General features: G+C 35.3%; 1 protein-coding gene across 1 annotated transcript in view; it reads right to left on the bottom strand.

The window, feature by feature from the left end:
- The window catches only part of LOC136029080 (DNA replication licensing factor mcm5-A-like), a 101,731-nt gene extending 83,124 nt beyond the window's left edge, over positions 1 to 18,607 (bottom strand). The window contains exons 1-3 of the mRNA XM_065707130.1: positions 18,447 to 18,607; positions 13,164 to 13,340; positions 768 to 877 (exon numbers count right to left, since the gene is read on the bottom strand). Of these exons, the coding sequence (XP_065563202.1) occupies positions 768 to 877; positions 13,164 to 13,340; positions 18,447 to 18,575 (416 nt within the window). The 5' untranslated portion in view covers positions 18,576 to 18,607. The remainder of the gene's footprint in view (positions 1 to 767; positions 878 to 13,163; positions 13,341 to 18,446) is intronic.
- Positions 18,608 to 19,204: the final 597 nt, after the last annotated feature.

Here is a 19,204-nt window from a genome sequence, read left to right as displayed (position 1 = left end):
TTGTTTGTCGATACTTGCACCAGTTCCCAGTCTTATCAGCTACCCATACTTTTAAAAGATACTTTGTGAGTTCAACTATTTCTTCTTTTCATTTAATATCGACAAATTTACAGCTTGAAAATTCACCTTTTCAAATCATTAATAGAAGGAATCACTGTACAATCATCAAACTTAACCGAATATCTTCCTCCTGTAATTCATCGTCGTAAATCAAAGTTTTGAATTTGTAACTAATAGTGTAAAAATGCGTATGTCATATTTCTATTAACATCGAAAGCTTAGGATTGCCAATAGCTAAAAAAATACAAGATAAAAAAGAGACCCATCCATAAATTTCTAAGCTCAAAAAGATTTCTTTCACTCCGAGAAATTTTACGACTTAAATATATAGACTTCCATATTAGAAAGAAGCCTTAAATGGCCAACAACTAAAAGCAAAAGAAATAGTGACTGAGGATCTTTGAGTCACTAAAAAGGGGCTTTGTTCGGAAGCTTTTATAGTTGTGCGCAAAAAGCAATTCTGCACTTGAATGTGATGCATGAGAGCCTCCTAATATTACATCAAAAACAGACAGTCCATTAAACTAACCAAAGAGCGGAAGTAACAAAAAGACAAAAATGTTAAAAGAGCTTCCTTTCAAGAATAGGGAGGAGATAGAGATAAATCTTAAGTTCAGATGTTTACGTTCCTAAGAATTGAGCTACACAGAATACCCGTATTTAGTTTTAAGATTGCAATTAGATAGTAATTTTGAAATGGGTCTAACCTTCTGCAGAAAGCGATATATTTTTTGAGGAGCTCCAATGACATCTCTCCTTCAACTTCAGTGGCCTGAAGTGCATTCATGTGGATGTTCATGACATGCTTAGCAAGAGTCTGAAAAAAAAAGAATTATTAACTTCCCTCAAGCATATTTACCAATACAATTTCTTTAGTACAAAATTGATTAAAAACGACAGAACTCTTTTGAATCATTGATTCGAAGAATTCATTTTTGAGAGGGTGATGGGACCGTTTTTTTTGTTTTTTTTTTAATTCCGTCAGATCCTAATATCCGTATAGCAAAAACGCGCACGTTCCTGCGAGGCGTAAGGCATGCACACGTTTTTCCTACGATAGATTGTGCGTCCACCATCAAACTCTCTCTCTCTCTCTCTCTCTCTCTCTCTCTCTCTCTCTCTCTCTCTCTCTCTCTCTCTCTCTCTCTCTCTCTCTCTCACTCTCACTCTCTCTCTCTCAGAGCCTTTATATTTTTTTGCATGAAACTGCTTTTTATTTAAATCAGTTCCTAGGAATATAATCTAAGACGAACTAGCTGATAAGAACAAGCTAGCAGCCATATTGATGCAAGGTCACGGATTCCAACTAAAGTGTCCACAAAAATTAGCCACGTGGTATATTTTGTCAGTTGGCAACAAACAAATTTTCAGTCAACAATGATAAAACTCAACCACCGCTAGAAACAGATTGCTAAGAGAGTGATGACAATCTCATATTCTGAAAGGCTCTCCTCTCGGCCATTTTCTCCTAGAGAACATTACTTTTAATTGTTCTTGTTCCCTTTAGAATTAAAATGAGGCCACCAAGGAGACGGGTAAATCGAAACTTTATAAGAGTCTTTAGTAATATTAACATAATTAGTCTAAGTTGGTAAAAAAGTAAGAAGGTTAAACCAAGTTTAGCTTAGTTGCAACAAAATATCCTACAATGAGCTATAATCACTCAATCCTATTTTTTTCCATGAAAAACTTTACGAAGTCTATTAGGCCAAGTTTATCATACTGCTCAGGTAGTCTTTTAAACAGTAATTACATATAATATAGTTGTCAAACAAAAACTTTCGAACTCCGGTCGAAAATTTGCTGATTTTAGAGCCAATATTCGTTTCTTTACCATACTTATTAGAACAAGAGCTAAGAGCTCATATGGCACTTGTGATGAGGTCGGAAGAGCCAAGAGCTCATATGGCATGAGCTCTAGCAAAATTCTAAGAACCAATATATCAAACAGTTCGTGGTAACGAACTGTAGTAAGGAGCGACCCGGCTCAATAGTAACCAAAACTCTAAAAAATGGAATTTTGGTACCAATAGCTACATCAAAAGAATCGCATTATAATGCTGATTTTAAATATATAAGTTTCATCAAGTTTAGTCTTACCCATCAAAAGTTACGAGCCTGAGAAAATTTGCGTTATTTTAGAAAATAGGGGGAAACACCCCCTAAAAGTCATAGAACCTTAACGAAAATCACACCATCAGATTCAGCGTATCAGAGAACCCTACTGTAGAAGTTTCAAGCTCCTATCTACAAAAATGTGGAATTTTATATTTTTTGCCAGAAGGCAGATCACGGATGCGTGTTTATTTGTTTGTTTGTTTTTTTTTGTTTTTTTTTCCAGGGGTGATCGTATCGACCCAGTTGTCCTAGAATAATGCGAGAGGGCTCATTCTAACGGAAATGAAAAGTTCTAGTGCCCTTTTTAAGTGACAAAAAAATTGGAGAGCACCTAGGCCCTCTCCCACGCTAATTATTTTACCAAAGTCAATGGATCAAAATTCTGAGATAGCCATTTTATTCAGCGTAGTCGAAGAACCTTATAACTATGTCTTTGGGGACGACCTACTCCCCCACAGTCCCCGTGGGAGGGGTTACAAGTTCAAAACTTCGACCAGTGCTTACATATAGTAATGGTTATTGGGAAGTGTACAGGCGTTTTCAGGAGGATTTTTTGGTTGGAGGCAGGGGTTGAGAAGAGGGGGATATGCTGGGGGAACTTTCCATCGAGGAATTTGTCATGGGGGAAGAAAATTTCCATGAAGGAAATTTTACTAGCATTATTACCGCAGGATTTACTAGCATTATTTAAAAAAACAATGAAAAAATAAATATGAAAAAGTTTTTTTCAGCTGGAAGTAAGCAGCAGCATTAAAACTTAAAACGAACAGATATTATTACCCATATGAGGGACTCACCTCCTCCTAATACCTCGCTCTTTACGCTAAAGTATTTTTAGTAATTTCGACTATTTATTCTGCGGCTTTTGTGATTCAGGGGTCATTCTTAATGAATTGGGACAAAATTTAAGCTTTAATGTAAAGAGCGAGGTACTGACGAGGGGGCGAACCCCCTCATATATGTAATAAAAACATGAGAATACAAAAGTTCTTTACGTAAGCTAATTTATAAGTTACGTATATCTTTTACTTATAAAAAGATTCGTAAAAAAATAAAAGTTCTGGTTGCCTTTTTAATTAGCCGAAAATCGGAGGGCAACAAGGCTTCCTCTCCCGCTCTTTTTTTCTCAAAATCATTCGATCAAAATTTTGAGAAAGCTATTTAGCCAAAAAAATAAATATACAAATTTCGTTTTAATTATTCCTCTGCGGAGAGCCAAAATCAAAACATGCATTGATTCAAAAACGTTCAGAAATTAAATATAAAAAAACAAGTTTTTTAAATGAAAGTAAGGAGCGACATTAAAACTTAAAACGAACAGAAATTACTCCGTATATGAAAGGGGCTTTTCCTTCTCAACGCCCCGCTCTTTACGCTAAAGTTTTTTACTGTTTTAAAATGTAGAGTTAAGAGAAAAAGTCAAACTTTAGCGTAAAGAGCGGGGCGTTGAGAAGGAAAAGCCCCTTTCATATACGGAGTAATTTCTGTTCGTTTTAAGTTTTAATGTCGCTCCTTACTTTCATTTAAAAAACTTGTTTTTTTTATTTAATTGATTTAAAAGGAAAATCTGAAGCGCAATACAGGTCAGGATTTAAAATAAGAGCTCTTATTTGAAGATGCGATCATAAATTCGTAGGTTAAAAATGCCTCTTTTTTCTAATTTTTCCTCTCCAATCAGCCTCCCAGATGGTCGAATCGGGAAAACAACTTTATCAAATTTAATTTATGCAGGTCCCTGACACGCCTACCAATTTTTATCGTCCTAGCACATCCAGAAGCACCGAACTCGCCAAAGCGCTGGACCCTGCCCCCTGACTCCCCCAAAGAGAGCGGATTCAGTCCGGTTACGTCAATCACGTATCTTCGACATTTGCTTATTATCTCTCCACTAAGCGTTTTCCGAGATTTCCAGTTTCCCCCTCCAACTCCCCCAATGTAACCAGATTTGGTCGGGATTTAAAATAAGAGCTCTGAGACATGGATTCCTTTTAAATGTCATATTTCATTAAGATCCTGTCGACCGTTCGTAAGTTAAAAATACCTCAATTTTTCTAATTTTTCCGAAGTTCCATCCTGACCTCTCCAGCGTTTTCCAAGATTTCCAGTTCCCCCCCCCCCCCCGCTCCCCCCAATGACACTGGATCCGGTCGCGATTTAAAATAAGAGGTCTGAGGTACGAGGTCCTTCTAAATATCAAATTTCATAAAGATCAAATCACTCGTTCTTAAGTTAAAAATAACTAATTTTTCTAATTTTCCGAATTAACCCCTCCAACTCTCCCTAAGAGGGCAGATCCATTCCGGTTATGTCAATCAAGTATCTAGGACTTGTGCTTATTTTTCCCACCAAGTTTCATCCCGATCCCTCCACTCTAAGCGTTTTCCAAGATTTCAGGTTTCCCCCTCCAACTCCCCCTAATGTCGCCGGATTCGGCCGGAATTTAAAACAAAAGCTCTGAAACATGATATCCTTGTAAATATCAAATTTCATTAAGATCCAATCACCCGTTCGTAAGTTAAAAATACCTCATTTTTTCTAATTTTTCTTAATTAACCGTCCCCCCACTCCCCCCCCCAAATGGTCGAATCGGGGAAACAACCATTTCTAATTTAATCTATTCCCTGATAGGCCTACCGAATTTCATCGTCCTAGCTTATCTGGAAATGCCGAAACTAGCAAAACCGGGACAGACAGACCGACAGAAATTGCGATTGCTTTATGTCACTTGGTAAATACCAAGTGCCACAAAAACTCTACACAGTCTATTGGGCCAAATTTATCATACGGCTCAGGTAGCTTTTTAATCAGTAATTGCATGTAATATAGTTTTCAAAGAAAAATTTTTTTCTTGCTTCAATGTTTTCTTCTTTTCCTCGTTGTTTCTTCTCGATGACTATATCGATTGGTTTTCCCTACTTCCTCCATTCTTTGCTTTGATACTTCGTCGCTGTCAATATTGTATTTTTCTTTAACTTTATATCTTTTTTCGAAGGTTCCACTGTTTTTCGTTAGTACATGTACAGCAAAAAGGAACGTGAAGATATTTAAATCAGGTTTTGATATGGGAATTCAGAAAGCTACCGCGTGTTACTGCTTCCCAAGTGTAAAACAAGCTTGAAATGGAAACCGTCATGAAAATTATTTTTTCTATTGTCTAAGGTTTATTTTCTATGGTGAAGGCTGAGTTAGACGCAACATTAGGCAAGTATGCTCCTTCACTTACATTGCTAAAATGGGAAAACCGAATTTAAACATTGTAAAGGGAGCAGTCGATTTTCTTGCTCAAAATGAGTCAAAATGCGGAGTAGTCAAGACTGAAATCAGCTATGACCTACAGAAGCAAACTGGCTGATAGTTTTAAGTTGGACATTAAAACTATCAGCAAGGTGGTCGCGTGTTAGGTGACTCCCTCTCGAAAGTTCGCTGATTTTGGAACCAATATCCTTTTCTCTGCCAGTCAAATCTGAAAATGTGTTTGATAATTGACCATTACAGACGAGATCTAGATCCACCATTATAAGCCTGAGACTAAATTGCATTTGAAAGCGAGGTTAGAGAAAACCGAAACAGCAACACACGTCAAAATTAGTGGCTTGAGCAGAAGCCTCGATAAAGATCGAGTCCTAGTACTGGAGCATCAGTGGCACAACCGTATAAATTTACATTCAATCATTTCATTTTTTTTTCCATGTGGAAGAGATTCCACATTGGAATGAATTTGCAATTCTCCCTTGTTATGATGGAATATGGTTTTTCCATTAACGTAAAACCTAAAACTAGTACTACTACTTCTAACAACTCACTGCAACACCAAGGCGCCTGAGGTCAACACAGCTACGTACTCTCCTCCTCTATCCCAATCTGTTTGAAGCTACTCCCTTTTCACCCTACCAAGAAGTTTTTATTTCCCTTCCACGACATCCTCCCATCCCATTGTGAGACAACTTGTCTAAATCGTTTGTTTATACTGCCATTATGATGCTCTAAAAGGGCTTGAATTGGTTTTCCTTGAAATCCCTTGCATATTCATCGATGTGTACATTAACAAATATACGAGAACATTCGAAGAGGGCAAAACGGACAACTATTTGGACATGTAGAAAGACCTTTCTTCCTTTTTATATCTAAGACATAATAAACTTTAAAAGAAAATATCATAAATGAATAGATATGAGAGAGAAAAATTGACTGGTTTCATTTCTCGTGTTGAAGTATTTAGAAGCGAAGCCATAGAAAGCCGTGTCATTTCCATTGCTCTGAAAATGCTGTCGATCAATACGAAAAGTATTTTAAGGAAATTACTTTATCTAATAACTAAGATTGCTAAAAGCTTACGACAGTTCCATCTTCATATTTTGATTATTCTAAAAATTTAATATTTGTCTACAGTTGTGGATAAATTACAAAATAGCACTTAGGTATCATAGTCGTTTATGCTGTTAAGTGGCTTTCACACTGCGTACGTAGTACTTTGTGCTAAGTAACTAAGTTATGTTACGTTAAGAAGAACCTTCCACACTTGAACAAGTCCTTTCCGACTCAGCTGACGCAAAAATAAATAAAAGCATCGGAACTATCGTCTAAACCATTGATTCAAGAATAGAGATTCAAGCTCTGATGATGATCTTATGGTTACTATAGCAGAATGGTTTGCGGTAATCTTTCTAAGTAAGGACTTTTTCTTGGAAGGAAGAAGAAATACTTTTGGCCCGCAAAATCTTTCCAGGAAATACTGATCAGTAATAATGAATAGTCCTTCGTTATCAGAAACGAGTAAATGGAAACATTGGGGGGTTTGGAAAAACAAGCTTAACAAGAAATATGTTAAATTCGATGAGCAGTCACACCTGAAGTAAAAGTGACTACGGCTCTCGGAAATTTGGGTAATGGCGCTCCAATGACTCTTCTGTAACATAAACTTACGCAACATAAAATTATGCGTAACACTCCAGCCTACTTGGCACTCCCCTACGTTACAGACGAAATTTTCTACTTAAGATTACATAACGTAACTTAAGCTCTGAAGTTGTGCTAGAGTTAAAGTTTCTACGGTGCAGCGTTAAAGCACCGTTGGCATCTATGGTATCGTCTCCTGTTGGCCCAAGAATTACTTGCAAAAGGTAGGAGACCTAAATAATACTATACGCACCGGTAGTAAATTTGCTGGAATTGTTTTATTTCCATTGCGGAGAGAGCACGTCAAAAATTCATAAGGTATAGAAAATCCGAAAGAGTTCATGACATTTTTAGCACTTATATTCAGTCTATTCTCTTTTTTTTCTCAGTAAGTTACCTTTGTTCTTAATTTTGATCTGCGTAACTAAGATATTTTTTTAAAGACGATTCTGACGGTATTCATGATGTTCGAAAGCTTACAATTTTTAATAAATCCAAAAATTTTACGTCCCTTATTGTCTAATTCTCAAAGTTTATTTTTTGTCGTTTTGTTTCTCCTTCATGAAGTTTTAGCACCCTTTATATCATCACACATATATGCGCATTTTACATGGATACATGAAGGGCCAAGAAAAACTTTCAGCAAAAACTGACCAAGAAGACGACAAACTTTGAAAAGAATTCCTCCCGTCTAATAAAAATACTCTGGAAACCAATGAAAATTGGCGAAAAGCATATATTCTTTTACACTTTCTGCAACAGTTTAAAAAAGCAGAAAACATCAACATCGACAGTACCCGACAACACCGGCTTCTGCCATTAAAAAAAAATGAATTTTCAGGTGGAAATCCTATGGAATGATACACATATTATACATTAGAGAAAGATTTATAAATTGATGAGTCATCATTCCCGCTATTAGAGTTACCATAATTAGCACAAGTGACACCGGTGAAGTGACAAAGCGCTGAGGCGATTGAACTGCCTATCAGTACTACACACGGCGATGCTACCGAAGCACCAATGTGCCAACCGTATTCCCTCCCAAAAAAACGTTTATGAAAATAAACCATTCTGCCTTCAAAAACTCTTTATACGTTATATGGATATACGTTATATGGATATACTTTTATAACGTTATACGTTATGGCTCGGAGGTTAAATGAAGACATAGCTTCAAGACATTTGACAATTTCAATACTGTTTGACATCCGAGCATCAGCTGAAATTTGTGGTTCTAATTATAGTGAACAATAGCGTCGCGAAGAAACCATGTCAATATGCCTGGGAGTTAACGATGAGCATTGGAGTTGTTTTCGTGACTCAAGTGTAAGAATATTAAATGACAGGAAAATCAGTATTTATTCATTATTAATTTCGTGGTATTGATTATCATTTATCTTTAATAATCAGCACGTCTTAAATACTTTGGCTATTTTTCATTAATTACTTTGGTTATACTACGGTTAAGTTATGTTTCAGCCTAAAGCTAACAATTCTCTTTGTCCTATTTATGTGGCGTTTGGTGAGAAAATGATTTGAGTCTGACCTATTTTGAGGAACCATAATAAAGGGACTAGTCACGTATCCCCATCACGACTAGCTTTTAGCATGGGGAAACGGCTTTTCCTTCTCCTTCTTCAGCTGTCTCAACAAGAAATATGCTCAATCTTAAGAAATCTCCTTCCGGGAGATTGAATATTGTATTTATGTGAGATGAAGATGAGTTTATTTCGCTTGCTATAAGGATATCAGATGACATTTATGCAAGGAGTATTTGCCCAATAAAAGCAAGTTTTCACAGTGGATTGGAGGGGAATATTATTGTTGATTCAGTTTAGAGAAAGGAAATGAGAGCAAAAACTCAACTTCAGCGCTATAGAGAGCCTAAGCTAGAAAAAAATGCAAAGAGACAACAGGAGCTTCAGCTGATATTGATGTGTATAAGGCAAATCAAATTAATATGGTATAACCAAAAAGTGAATTGCGTAACAAAATAAAGTAACTCCATTTAAGGTTATACTGCAGACATATACAAAAAAATGGATAAATGGCTTAGGATTTATTTCCAAACAACCTTATCGGGTACATGTTTCTTCCAGAAAATGATAACAATTCCCTCGCCTGTGTCAATTAGTCTCTGTGTTCAAATCAATGTATTAATCTATTTAAATGCTCAAATTAATCTTTTAATCAACTTGAATTATTCTAGGGAGTTATCACGTCCTGCAAGTGATCTTAGAAGGATACTAGATCGAATAGAGCGACTCATTTAATATTTTGAACCAATTGACTTGCCTGCTATAGTCAACAAGCTGATGATTTTGTTTTCCAAAATAAAACCAATAAGAACAATTGAAACGCTTAGGGATTATTTTTGAAATGCACAGAAACTGATTGAATCAGAAAACTGTTCGGGTAAGTATATGATATTATTAGTTACATGGTGAGGAAACCGTTTCCCAATACGAACTCTGACTCCCCCACAGTCACAAATCTTACTTTACCATATTCTTGCGATTCTGACATAATTTATGACTACACAACTTAGTTTTCTATGTGAGAAGTTTATTTTTACCTACAATCAGGGAAATGATATTATTTCCATCTTTACAATTTCCATTTTACCAGATTAAAAATGGATGAAATGTTTTAGTTTCTGACCCTAGCTCTTTGGGTTTATTTCCAAACAAATTAAAATAAGTATTTCTTAAGGCAGACTTTTTTAATACCTAAGTTTGGTATAACCCAGTCCTGAGCAGGTACCTGAGCCCTAAAATGCGTTAGACAGTGAAGATTACGAAGTATAAGGTGAAAAAGGCAACTTGCAAAAGATACAATCACAATTCACAACCTTAAAAAACCCAATCTATCCTTACAGAAGAAATTAAAATGAACAATCACATCAAAGATAAGGTAACAGATACTGCTATAGATGGATAAATAAACTCTAAGACAAAAGTGCTAGAATATGCCCTCCCGAAGAAAGGTTGTTTATTTTCCCCTTTTTCTCTTTTCCTGTTGTTTCTCCTTTTTTGTGTGTTTATTTCACTTTTTTGATCCAATTTTTGCCAATTCTGCAATTTTCCAGTTGATAGTTAATATGTTATTTTAATTTATTGAGTGATTTTCGCTTGTGTTTCCAATTTGTAGTTTTATAAATTTTTAAAGAATGCTTCTGGGGACCCGGTTTTTTTTTCACTAGTTGTTTTGTTTGTGGTATATTTGGTATAAATAAATGATAAAGATGATGATGAAAGAAATCAAAATGAAAAATTCCGACTAAAAACGAACAGAAATTACAACAAACAGGAGAAGGCCTACTACCCCCTAAAGCCTCTAAAGGCTATAGCGTCATTTACGTTTGACTGAAAACGATTTATATTGAAGCAGTGTGTTCCATTCCAATCTATCCTTAGTGGTCTAATCTTTAAAAATTGTAAATAATCTATTAGTTCAATCATTTTAAAATTTAGAATCCTCAATAAGTGATCAGGAACAACACTGTTGACTAACATTAATCAACGAGGACAGACAATCTTATTAACCACAGAATTAAATCTTCGATAAAATAAATCCTCGGAAAAACAAAGTCTTTTGGTAATTCTACTGCACATAAATAAGCTTAAAGACAGTAAACATCTCAAAAAAATAAAGAGCAAGGCATTGTTAATGTTGATGTCTGTTGTGCAGACAATGACGCAAGAAATTACAAATACTGTGAAGCATTCTGACATGACAAAATTGCCTATCCCTCTTTTATTAGCAGCTATCAGAGTAAGTAAAACTGAACGCCAGTCCTTCCTACATCTAACAATACTTCACCGTGCAATATTGCTACAAGGGAAACAAATTCCAATCCTTTTGGCACATTGCCAATCCTTTAAAGAAGTCCACCCAACGTCCGTCTAAATCTAACAAAACCCACATTCAAGTTTTTGTGTCTAGAGAAACAAACTGGACTATAAAACCAGCAAAACTCATTCTTTACACTAACACTTTCTTCTCTATAAAACTAGCAACAAACTGTTTGACATTAATGTACAAAAAGTGGAAGCAGATGAAAGGAATTTAGCAACAAAACTACTCTACTTTATTAGGATCATGAATCCTATACTAGTTTTTGGATGGCACCATCTTTCTTCCCCTCAGAGAATATAGAAAGCAAAAATTCGGGTTGAATATAGTCTATCATATCTCCTCAAGGATTGTGAACTTTAATTTGACTTGTGCAATATAAAAGCTTCTGTTCCCTCTTTCTATTTTATGTCTGCAATACACAGCAGCAGAGCTTTAGCACTGCTGTTTTAAGTTTTTCCATTAATATAGTACTTTCTATTCTTGTTTGAATAAATTCGTAAAAAAAAAAGGATAGATAAGATACGGTTTCATTTCCGAATGATTTTCACTATTACAAATGCCATAATTGCATTACTTGTCACCCAATACAAAAAACCAAAAAACAATAAAACACAACAATTCGATACAAACAATAAATGTGATAAATAGACAAACCCAAAGGCTAAAAACAATGAATGTCTGATAACTGAAACTAGAAAAAAAAAAACACTATAAAAAAAACAACAACAACAAAAACGTGGTAATATTTGCCATCTCGAAAAAAGTTAAGGAGCAAATACATAAATTTACAGCCTGTGCGACTGCAAGGGAACACAGGGAGTATTATTGAATATTTCAAAATAATTTAGCTCTAGGGATAGACGGAAGAAAGAATATAGAAAACGGGTGAATAATTTTAGAAAAGTTGGATATGATTTTAATTTATTAAAATTTGCTTTTTAATAAAAGCAAATTAAAATAGTTGATATTTTAATTGTAAGCATTTTTTTTAGATTATAGAACTGTTAGGGTTAGGTTAGAATTGAGAAGTAGTATTTCGACAGCCCTTGAATTTGTGGACGATTCTCAGGATTTCCAAAAAGGAAATAACTCCAAGATCTCCCATAAAAATTAATGTTAACGAGAATTAGCTATATGCATTTTGTGTTAACGTGTGCGTATTTACCAACGTTAAATTTTGGCAAGGTTTGGGAGAAGCCAATACTCTTCGAAAAGTTAAGGAATCCCCAAGACCAAAGGAGAGTGAAGCACTTAACAGAGCACAGGCTTGCTACAATGCAAATGCTTACATACATGCCTAATGTGCCCATTAGCCAAAAATTTACTGTATGTGATTTTCCGGGTATAGCGCTTATTTTTTTTCCCCAGACAAGAGCTTGAGCTTTCTATTATCAGTTTTCTCTTGATGTAAATCATGCGTTGACCATCAATGGTCCCATTTTGATTAATGCGAAGAGAAATACACGAATCTGCGGCCTTAAGAACGCAAAGGGGCAAAAGAATTTTTGAACATTATAACTACTATACACTAAAATGTCAAACTACTATGGAAAATGGGCTCAACAAATTTCAAAAAATGCGGTTAAACTAGATAAGTTATAGACTCTAGGAGAGCCGGGCAAATTAAGAATGTCACACTTTCATTTTTTGTTTGCTAATAGTTAAAATTTTTTAGTTTATTGGTTTTCCAAATTTAGTTTTTGAGCAACGTTGATTGGTGCAACCCACAAAAAACAAAACAAAAAACAACACTGAAAAATCTAGTTTCAAGGTTGTAACTAAAATGTGATTTATGGTCGTCTATATTTTTAGAATGACGTTCATATTGGTCTATTTTTTTTTATATTTTCCGGATTTTATTGCACGTTGTTCATAATCGTGACTAACAGATATCCAGTCACGCTAAACAGCAAGGTCTTGAAAGTACATCGCTCTCTTTTAAGTACTTTTTTTAAATTTCGACAGATCCTAATGTCCGTACATCAAAAACGCGCACGATCCTTCGAGGCGTAAGGTATGCACACTTTTTTCTACGACAGATTGTGCCTCCACCCTAAAACTCTCTCCCTCTCTTTCTCTCTCTCTCCCTCTCTCTATCTTCTGAACAAGCTAACGTTTTTCGACAAACGAAGTATAAATCAGCGACGAGGGCAAAATACTTTACGAAAACTTAACATCAGGAGATCTATCAAAGGAAGTCGAATTAAATTGATAGAAAGGGGGCTTACTGTATCACGTTTTTCGTCATGTTCATCTTTGACAATGAAAATCATGTCGAACCGAGAGAGGATGGTGGGCATGAAGTCAATATTCTCTTCGCCTTTCATGTCATCCCAACGTCCAAAAACTGAGTTAGCTGCAGCTAAAACCGAACAGCGAGAGTTCAGTGTTGTTGTTATTCCAGCCTTTGAAAAAGAATAAGAAGTAAATAGTGATAAATTACGAAGGTTGGAAGATCGTAACAGAATAAAAGGAAAAGAGAAAGAGAGAGAGAGAGAGAGAGAGAGAGAGAGAGAGAGAGAGAGACAGAAGGAGAGATTATATTTTAATTCACAAAATCGTATAAGCACTTTGAGGATACTAGCTCAAATCTGATGTCACTACACTATTAAAAAAATATGCAGCCAAATCTAGAAAAGGAGCATAATTAACAAGTGTAGGCCTACTTGCCTCAAAATTTAACTTGCTGACATCATATTTTCTACATCTGAACTAAGAGATATGTATATCATAGCTTTTAGAAAATATATGACTTAAATGTAACTTTAGCTTGAAATACCGGCAAAATTCACATTAAGAAAAAAATCCGCAATTTTAGAGTTTTGATCCCCAGTTAATAACTGATTTTTTCCCGACTTCCTATCAACACAGAAATTTCGCAAATAGGGTTTAACTGGCGAAACTACGACGTTCATGGAAGAAAAAAAGGCAGCAGAATCTTTATATAGGGGACACATATTTTTGTTAATTAACCGTTAAATCAATCTTTTGGCTTATGATAGAAAATTATAATCATAGTTTAAATATGAAAGGCTTTTCAGTCGGTATCATACTCTAAGAAAATTATACTTGACTTTTTTTTTGTCAATATGATCGGATTTACCAGATATTCTTCGTTTTTTATCATTCTTTAGAAAAAGAATATAATATAAGGCTGGCAAACAATCTATAAAGTTGAAAAAAACTTCTAAAATCACCATTTAGAAACTATTAACAAATACTCGAGGAATAAATCAACTCTTAAATGTATTTCCCGCACTTATCGTTCTAAAATCAAAGGTTTTTCGACAGAGCCGCCTTTGTACAATTCCTAATGACAAACGCACAAAAAATGCATGATTTCAAACATGCAATCCACCAGCTTAAGAAAACAGAGCACACAAAAAAATGATTCATTCATCACGCATATAAAACCTTTCTTGCATTGTTTAAGAAGTTTTTAAAAGAAAGTTCTGTTTAATTAGTAACAAAAACAGAGATTTTAAACATGGCATTATAATTATATGGATAAGAGGTCAAATCAGTTTTTAGGACAGGAATAAAGATTCAGCAAAGGAATGAAAAAAAAGATAAACATACACAAATATACCTAATTCCCTAAAAATACGACTAGTGCCCAAAAACACGTCTGAAATTCGATACCTCTTGAAAAACCATGCGATAAAAATACATACACACACACACACACACACACACATATATATATATATATATATATATATATATATATATATATATATATATATATATATATATATGTAACTTGCAGCCCCTCCCCCAGGGACAGTGGGGGATGAAGTCGTCCCCAAAGACATAGTTATTAGGCTTTCGATTAAGCTGAAGAGAATGGCTATCTCAAAATTTTGATCCAGTAACTTTGGTGAAAAAATATGCGTGGGAGGGGGCCTAGGTGCCCTCCGATTTTTTGATCACTTAAAAAGGACACTAGAACTTTTAATTTCCGTTAGAATGAACCCTCTCGAACAATTCTAGGACCGCACGGTCGATACGACGACCCCTGGGGGAAAAAACAAACAAACGAACACGCATCCGTGATCTATGTTTTGGCAAAAAATACAAAACTTCATATTTTTGTAGATATGAGCTTGAAACTTCTACTGTACTCTGATACGCTGAATCTTATAGTGGGATTTTCGCTAAGATTCTATGACTTTTAGGGGATATTTCTCCTTATTTTCTAAAATATGGCAAATTTTCTCAGGTTCGTAACTTTTGATGGGTAAGACTAAACTTGATCAAACTTGCATATTTAAAATCAGCGTTAAAATACAATTCTTTTGATGAAACTATTGGTATCAAAATTCTGTTTTTCAGAGTTTCGATTACTATTGAGCTGGGTCGCTCCTTACTACAGTTCGTTACCACGAACTGTTTGATACTTTAATACTAAACGTGGATATTTGTAGGATAGGTCAGTATCATTAAACGAATAACTTCTGTTTTTGCAACAAAAAAAGCGCTAGTAAACAGCTTAAAATACAGCAATTTATTTTAAGATGTGCTTCATTTTATAATTCAAACGAAATAATTATAATAATTTTAACAGTCACTGTAGAAGGCTTTTCTGGTCACGTGACGAAAAAAAGTTTATATTATAGAAAGTAAAACTTAAAAATATTATTAAAAACTTGTTTTAAAAGTGGGAAAAGAATTTAAAAAAAGAACAAAATGATTATTCATTCATACTACATCTGACATGAGCTTGATAAGGTTGATAAAGTAGGTTGAGCTTGATAAGGTAACACCCCAAGATAAAAGAAATGATATAATGTTGTGATTTACAGGCGTTAATATGCGCCTTTATGCGAACACCTATGCGATTATAGGCGTTCCTGTCCCAATACCAAGGAACAGGAAAAAAGACACCCCAAGATAAAAGAAATTACATTAAAAGCAGGAAAAGAATAAAAAAAAAAGAACAAAATGCTTATTCATTCATACAACATCTGACATGAGCTTGAATGAGGACTTGCCCTTGTATGATTGCCCAATACCAAGGAACATAAACAAAAACACCCCAAGATAAAAGAAATGATATAAAGTTGTGATTTATAGGCGTTAATACGAGACAAATCAAAAATCGCAATTTTAATTTGAATAGACATCAGATGCCAGACTATCAATACTAATTAGTTCAATCCGATGGATTATTTTCGCTTTCAACTTTTTCGTATAGGTGGGGTGACCGTAGAAACTTTGGAGGAACTCCTTCGACTGGAAATTGAAAGTTCTAGCTCACTTTTGAAGGGTTTAAAACGATTGGACAACAGCCCCGGAATTATTCCAAGAGGAAGACATATTTTATTTGGACAAAGTGAGTGTTAAGGCCCCCAAAAAAGGGCCAGAAAACTTCACATTAGATTGGCTCGAAACTTATATCCCGAAGTCCTTCGGCTAGGAGAATTCGAATAAGAAGAGGAAAAAAATAGCTGGCGCAATAATGGGGCCCGATAAAGCGCCGATAAAGATCCAATAAACATTTTCTTCCTGAATAAGAAGAAAACGTATAACTGCATCTCCCTGGGCCAAGGGGCCATAGTGTACAAACATAATTTTAGTTTGGAGTCACGGAACCCCCGGAACTAGGGGCTCTAATCGGGTCAAATTTGTTTTACGATCAGGTTGAAACTTATATTATTAAGTCCTTGGGCCACGGGGAAACAAAAGCACAGAGGAAGAACAGTAAATTTGGTTCCTCCAAAAATGAGGAAAAAAAAGAAGCAAAAATCTTCTTTTAGGTGGGGCAGCGATCCCCAAAATGGTCCAAAACTGTTTGCGATTGGTTGGTAATTTTCAAGAATCGTTTTCTGGGCCAAGGAGACCAGACATTTTTCTTAAGGGGGAGGTGGGTGTTAGAGGGCCTGGTAACGAACCAAAAAATGTATTATCCCTCTTCAGTTTGAAATATAAAGCCGTAAGTCCTTGGCCAAAGAGCAATTCAATAAGAAAAAATGGCTAGGGGGGATGGTTCCTCTAAAAAATGAAGAATCAAAAGGGCCAAAAACTTTCCTCTAACCAGCTGTAAACTTACATTATTGAGACCTTGGGTCAATAGATCTCCAACACAGAAGAAAAAAAATTCTAACTCCCGGAAAAAGGGCCAACGAAACTACTTCTTCAGAACCGGTTGGTATTTCAATTTTCCTGTGCTTTTCCTCTGTCTTCTTGATCCAAGGACTTAAGGATTTAAGTTTTAACAGGCTCGGAAATTAAACTTGTTTGGCCTGTTTCAGGCCCCATATAGTGAGAACGGGGAAGGGGGGCTTTCCTGTAAACTTTTCTTCACATTATGGTCCTTTGGACCGAGAGATTTTCGTCTGTAAGTTTCAAACTGATCCTTGAAAATTTGAAGGCAATGAGGAAAAGACGTCTTTTGGGCCTTTTTTGTGTCATAATTTTAAGGAGGGCCCTTGCCCCAAAACTGAGATTTTTCTTGTACATTAGCTTCCAGTTAGTCAAGAATCTAAGGTTTCAAATCGTTCAGAAAATAGGTTTGTTGGACCTTTTTAGGGCCCTATTTTCAGGCGAGCCAACATTTTTTATTTTTTTGTCTAATTGAGGTACTCTTGACTCAAGGACTTTAAGCCAAGTTTAAGGCTAATAATAAAAAACAATATTTCCTGAAGCCACTTTTGTGGGTCCTTGTCCCCAACCTGATATATTTTTTTTCTGTGTGTGTATATGAATGTTCCCTAGGCCCAGGAGCTTACGGGTGCAAGGTTCAATCCTTTCAGAAGATTTTTTTCCCTTTTTTGGCTATTTTGCCGGGAGGAATCCATTATTTTCTAAATTATCACAAATGAAAATTTTAAACAACCAATCTACTTTCATAAGTTAGTTCCTGTAATCTCGATTTTGATAAAACTTTCTTTCAACACAGGTCAACATATATATTGTTTTCAATAGAACGCAGAACACGTAACATTCAAGCCGTTTGTAAAAATTGAAGTGGGTAGCCTACTTACTTACGGTAGCTCTTATTCGTACAACTTTGTTAGTCTTGTGATACTATTTATGTCGTTGTTTTGTTGATTATGTCAAGAGAAATAAGAGACTAAGGTACCGACCTGGTGTATTGCCACCTCTAGAGGAAAGACTAATTCAGAAAACTACTTTACAACATTCTAAACTATTGACTGATATTATCCCCAAAGACCAGTTTGCAGCACTTAACCACCTCCAATGGATTTTCGATAGCGCGACTCTTCTTTTCTTATTAATTTAATGGCAAACGGTAAACAAGTGGCGAGAAGAAAAGAGTGGCGCTACTGAAAATACAATGATTCTATGCAATTTGGGCAACCGTAGATATTTTTCCATTAAGAGGGTACAGGAGGGAGATGCACTGAAGCAAAGCAACCTTTAGGAATGATATAAGTAAGTAGCCTATAGAATGTTTTAAGATAGTCTTCAAAATTGTATAATGCTTCCTTTAGAAGTGGTCGTGCAATTGACCGATAAAAGAAACGTTCTAAAAAGAGAGAACTCACTTTCGCAATAGAGATAGTTTGCTGTTCCATAGCTTCGTGAATAGCAACACGGTCGTCTTCTCTCATTTTATCAAATTCATCGATGCAGACAACACCTCCATCGGCTAAAACCATGGCCCCTCCTTCCATCACAAAATTTCTCTGAAAGCAAATACAGAAATACGAAATAGTAAAAATAAAACTGGTAAGAATTAACCTTATTTACAACGAAGAAACACAAGAATTTCTGTCCCAAACAGATGCCACAGCAGCCTTTGTGGCGGGACTTGTACCTAAACTTGTACCTTGTGTGCCAAGTACCGAAATATTTCAAATGAACTAAAAGTATACTAACATCAAATTTGATTTTTTTTTTTTTTTTTTCGTGCTTACTTACACTCACATATATACGGGGTTTATTCAAAACAACCATAAAAAAAAAAAATAAATAAATAAAAACAACATAAAAATGCAAATCTACGACCTAAGAATTGATGTAGCCGTCATCTGAACTGCATGAAATAATTAAAACAAAACACAAAGGTACAAAGTTACAGGTACAGGCACAAAGTTAGGGATTGAATTATCCCTCACATTTTTTGCCTTATGACCAAGTTCTTTTTCTCCTTCTTTCTTTCTTCCTATTTTTCTCAAAATTTTATTGTTAACCGAAGCTGGAAAGGGCTCGAATGGTATACTACTTCGTTAGCATGAATATAACATTAAAAGCAAAACAGAGGCAATGGTATCTTAAAAAGATACTTAAGAAGAGAAAAAAA

Source organism: Artemia franciscana, chromosome 7 (assembly GCF_032884065.1).
Source record: "Artemia franciscana chromosome 7, ASM3288406v1, whole genome shotgun sequence".
Lineage (NCBI taxonomy): Eukaryota > Metazoa > Arthropoda > Branchiopoda > Anostraca > Artemiidae > Artemia > Artemia franciscana.
This window is presented reverse-complemented; position numbering and strand designations above follow the sequence as displayed.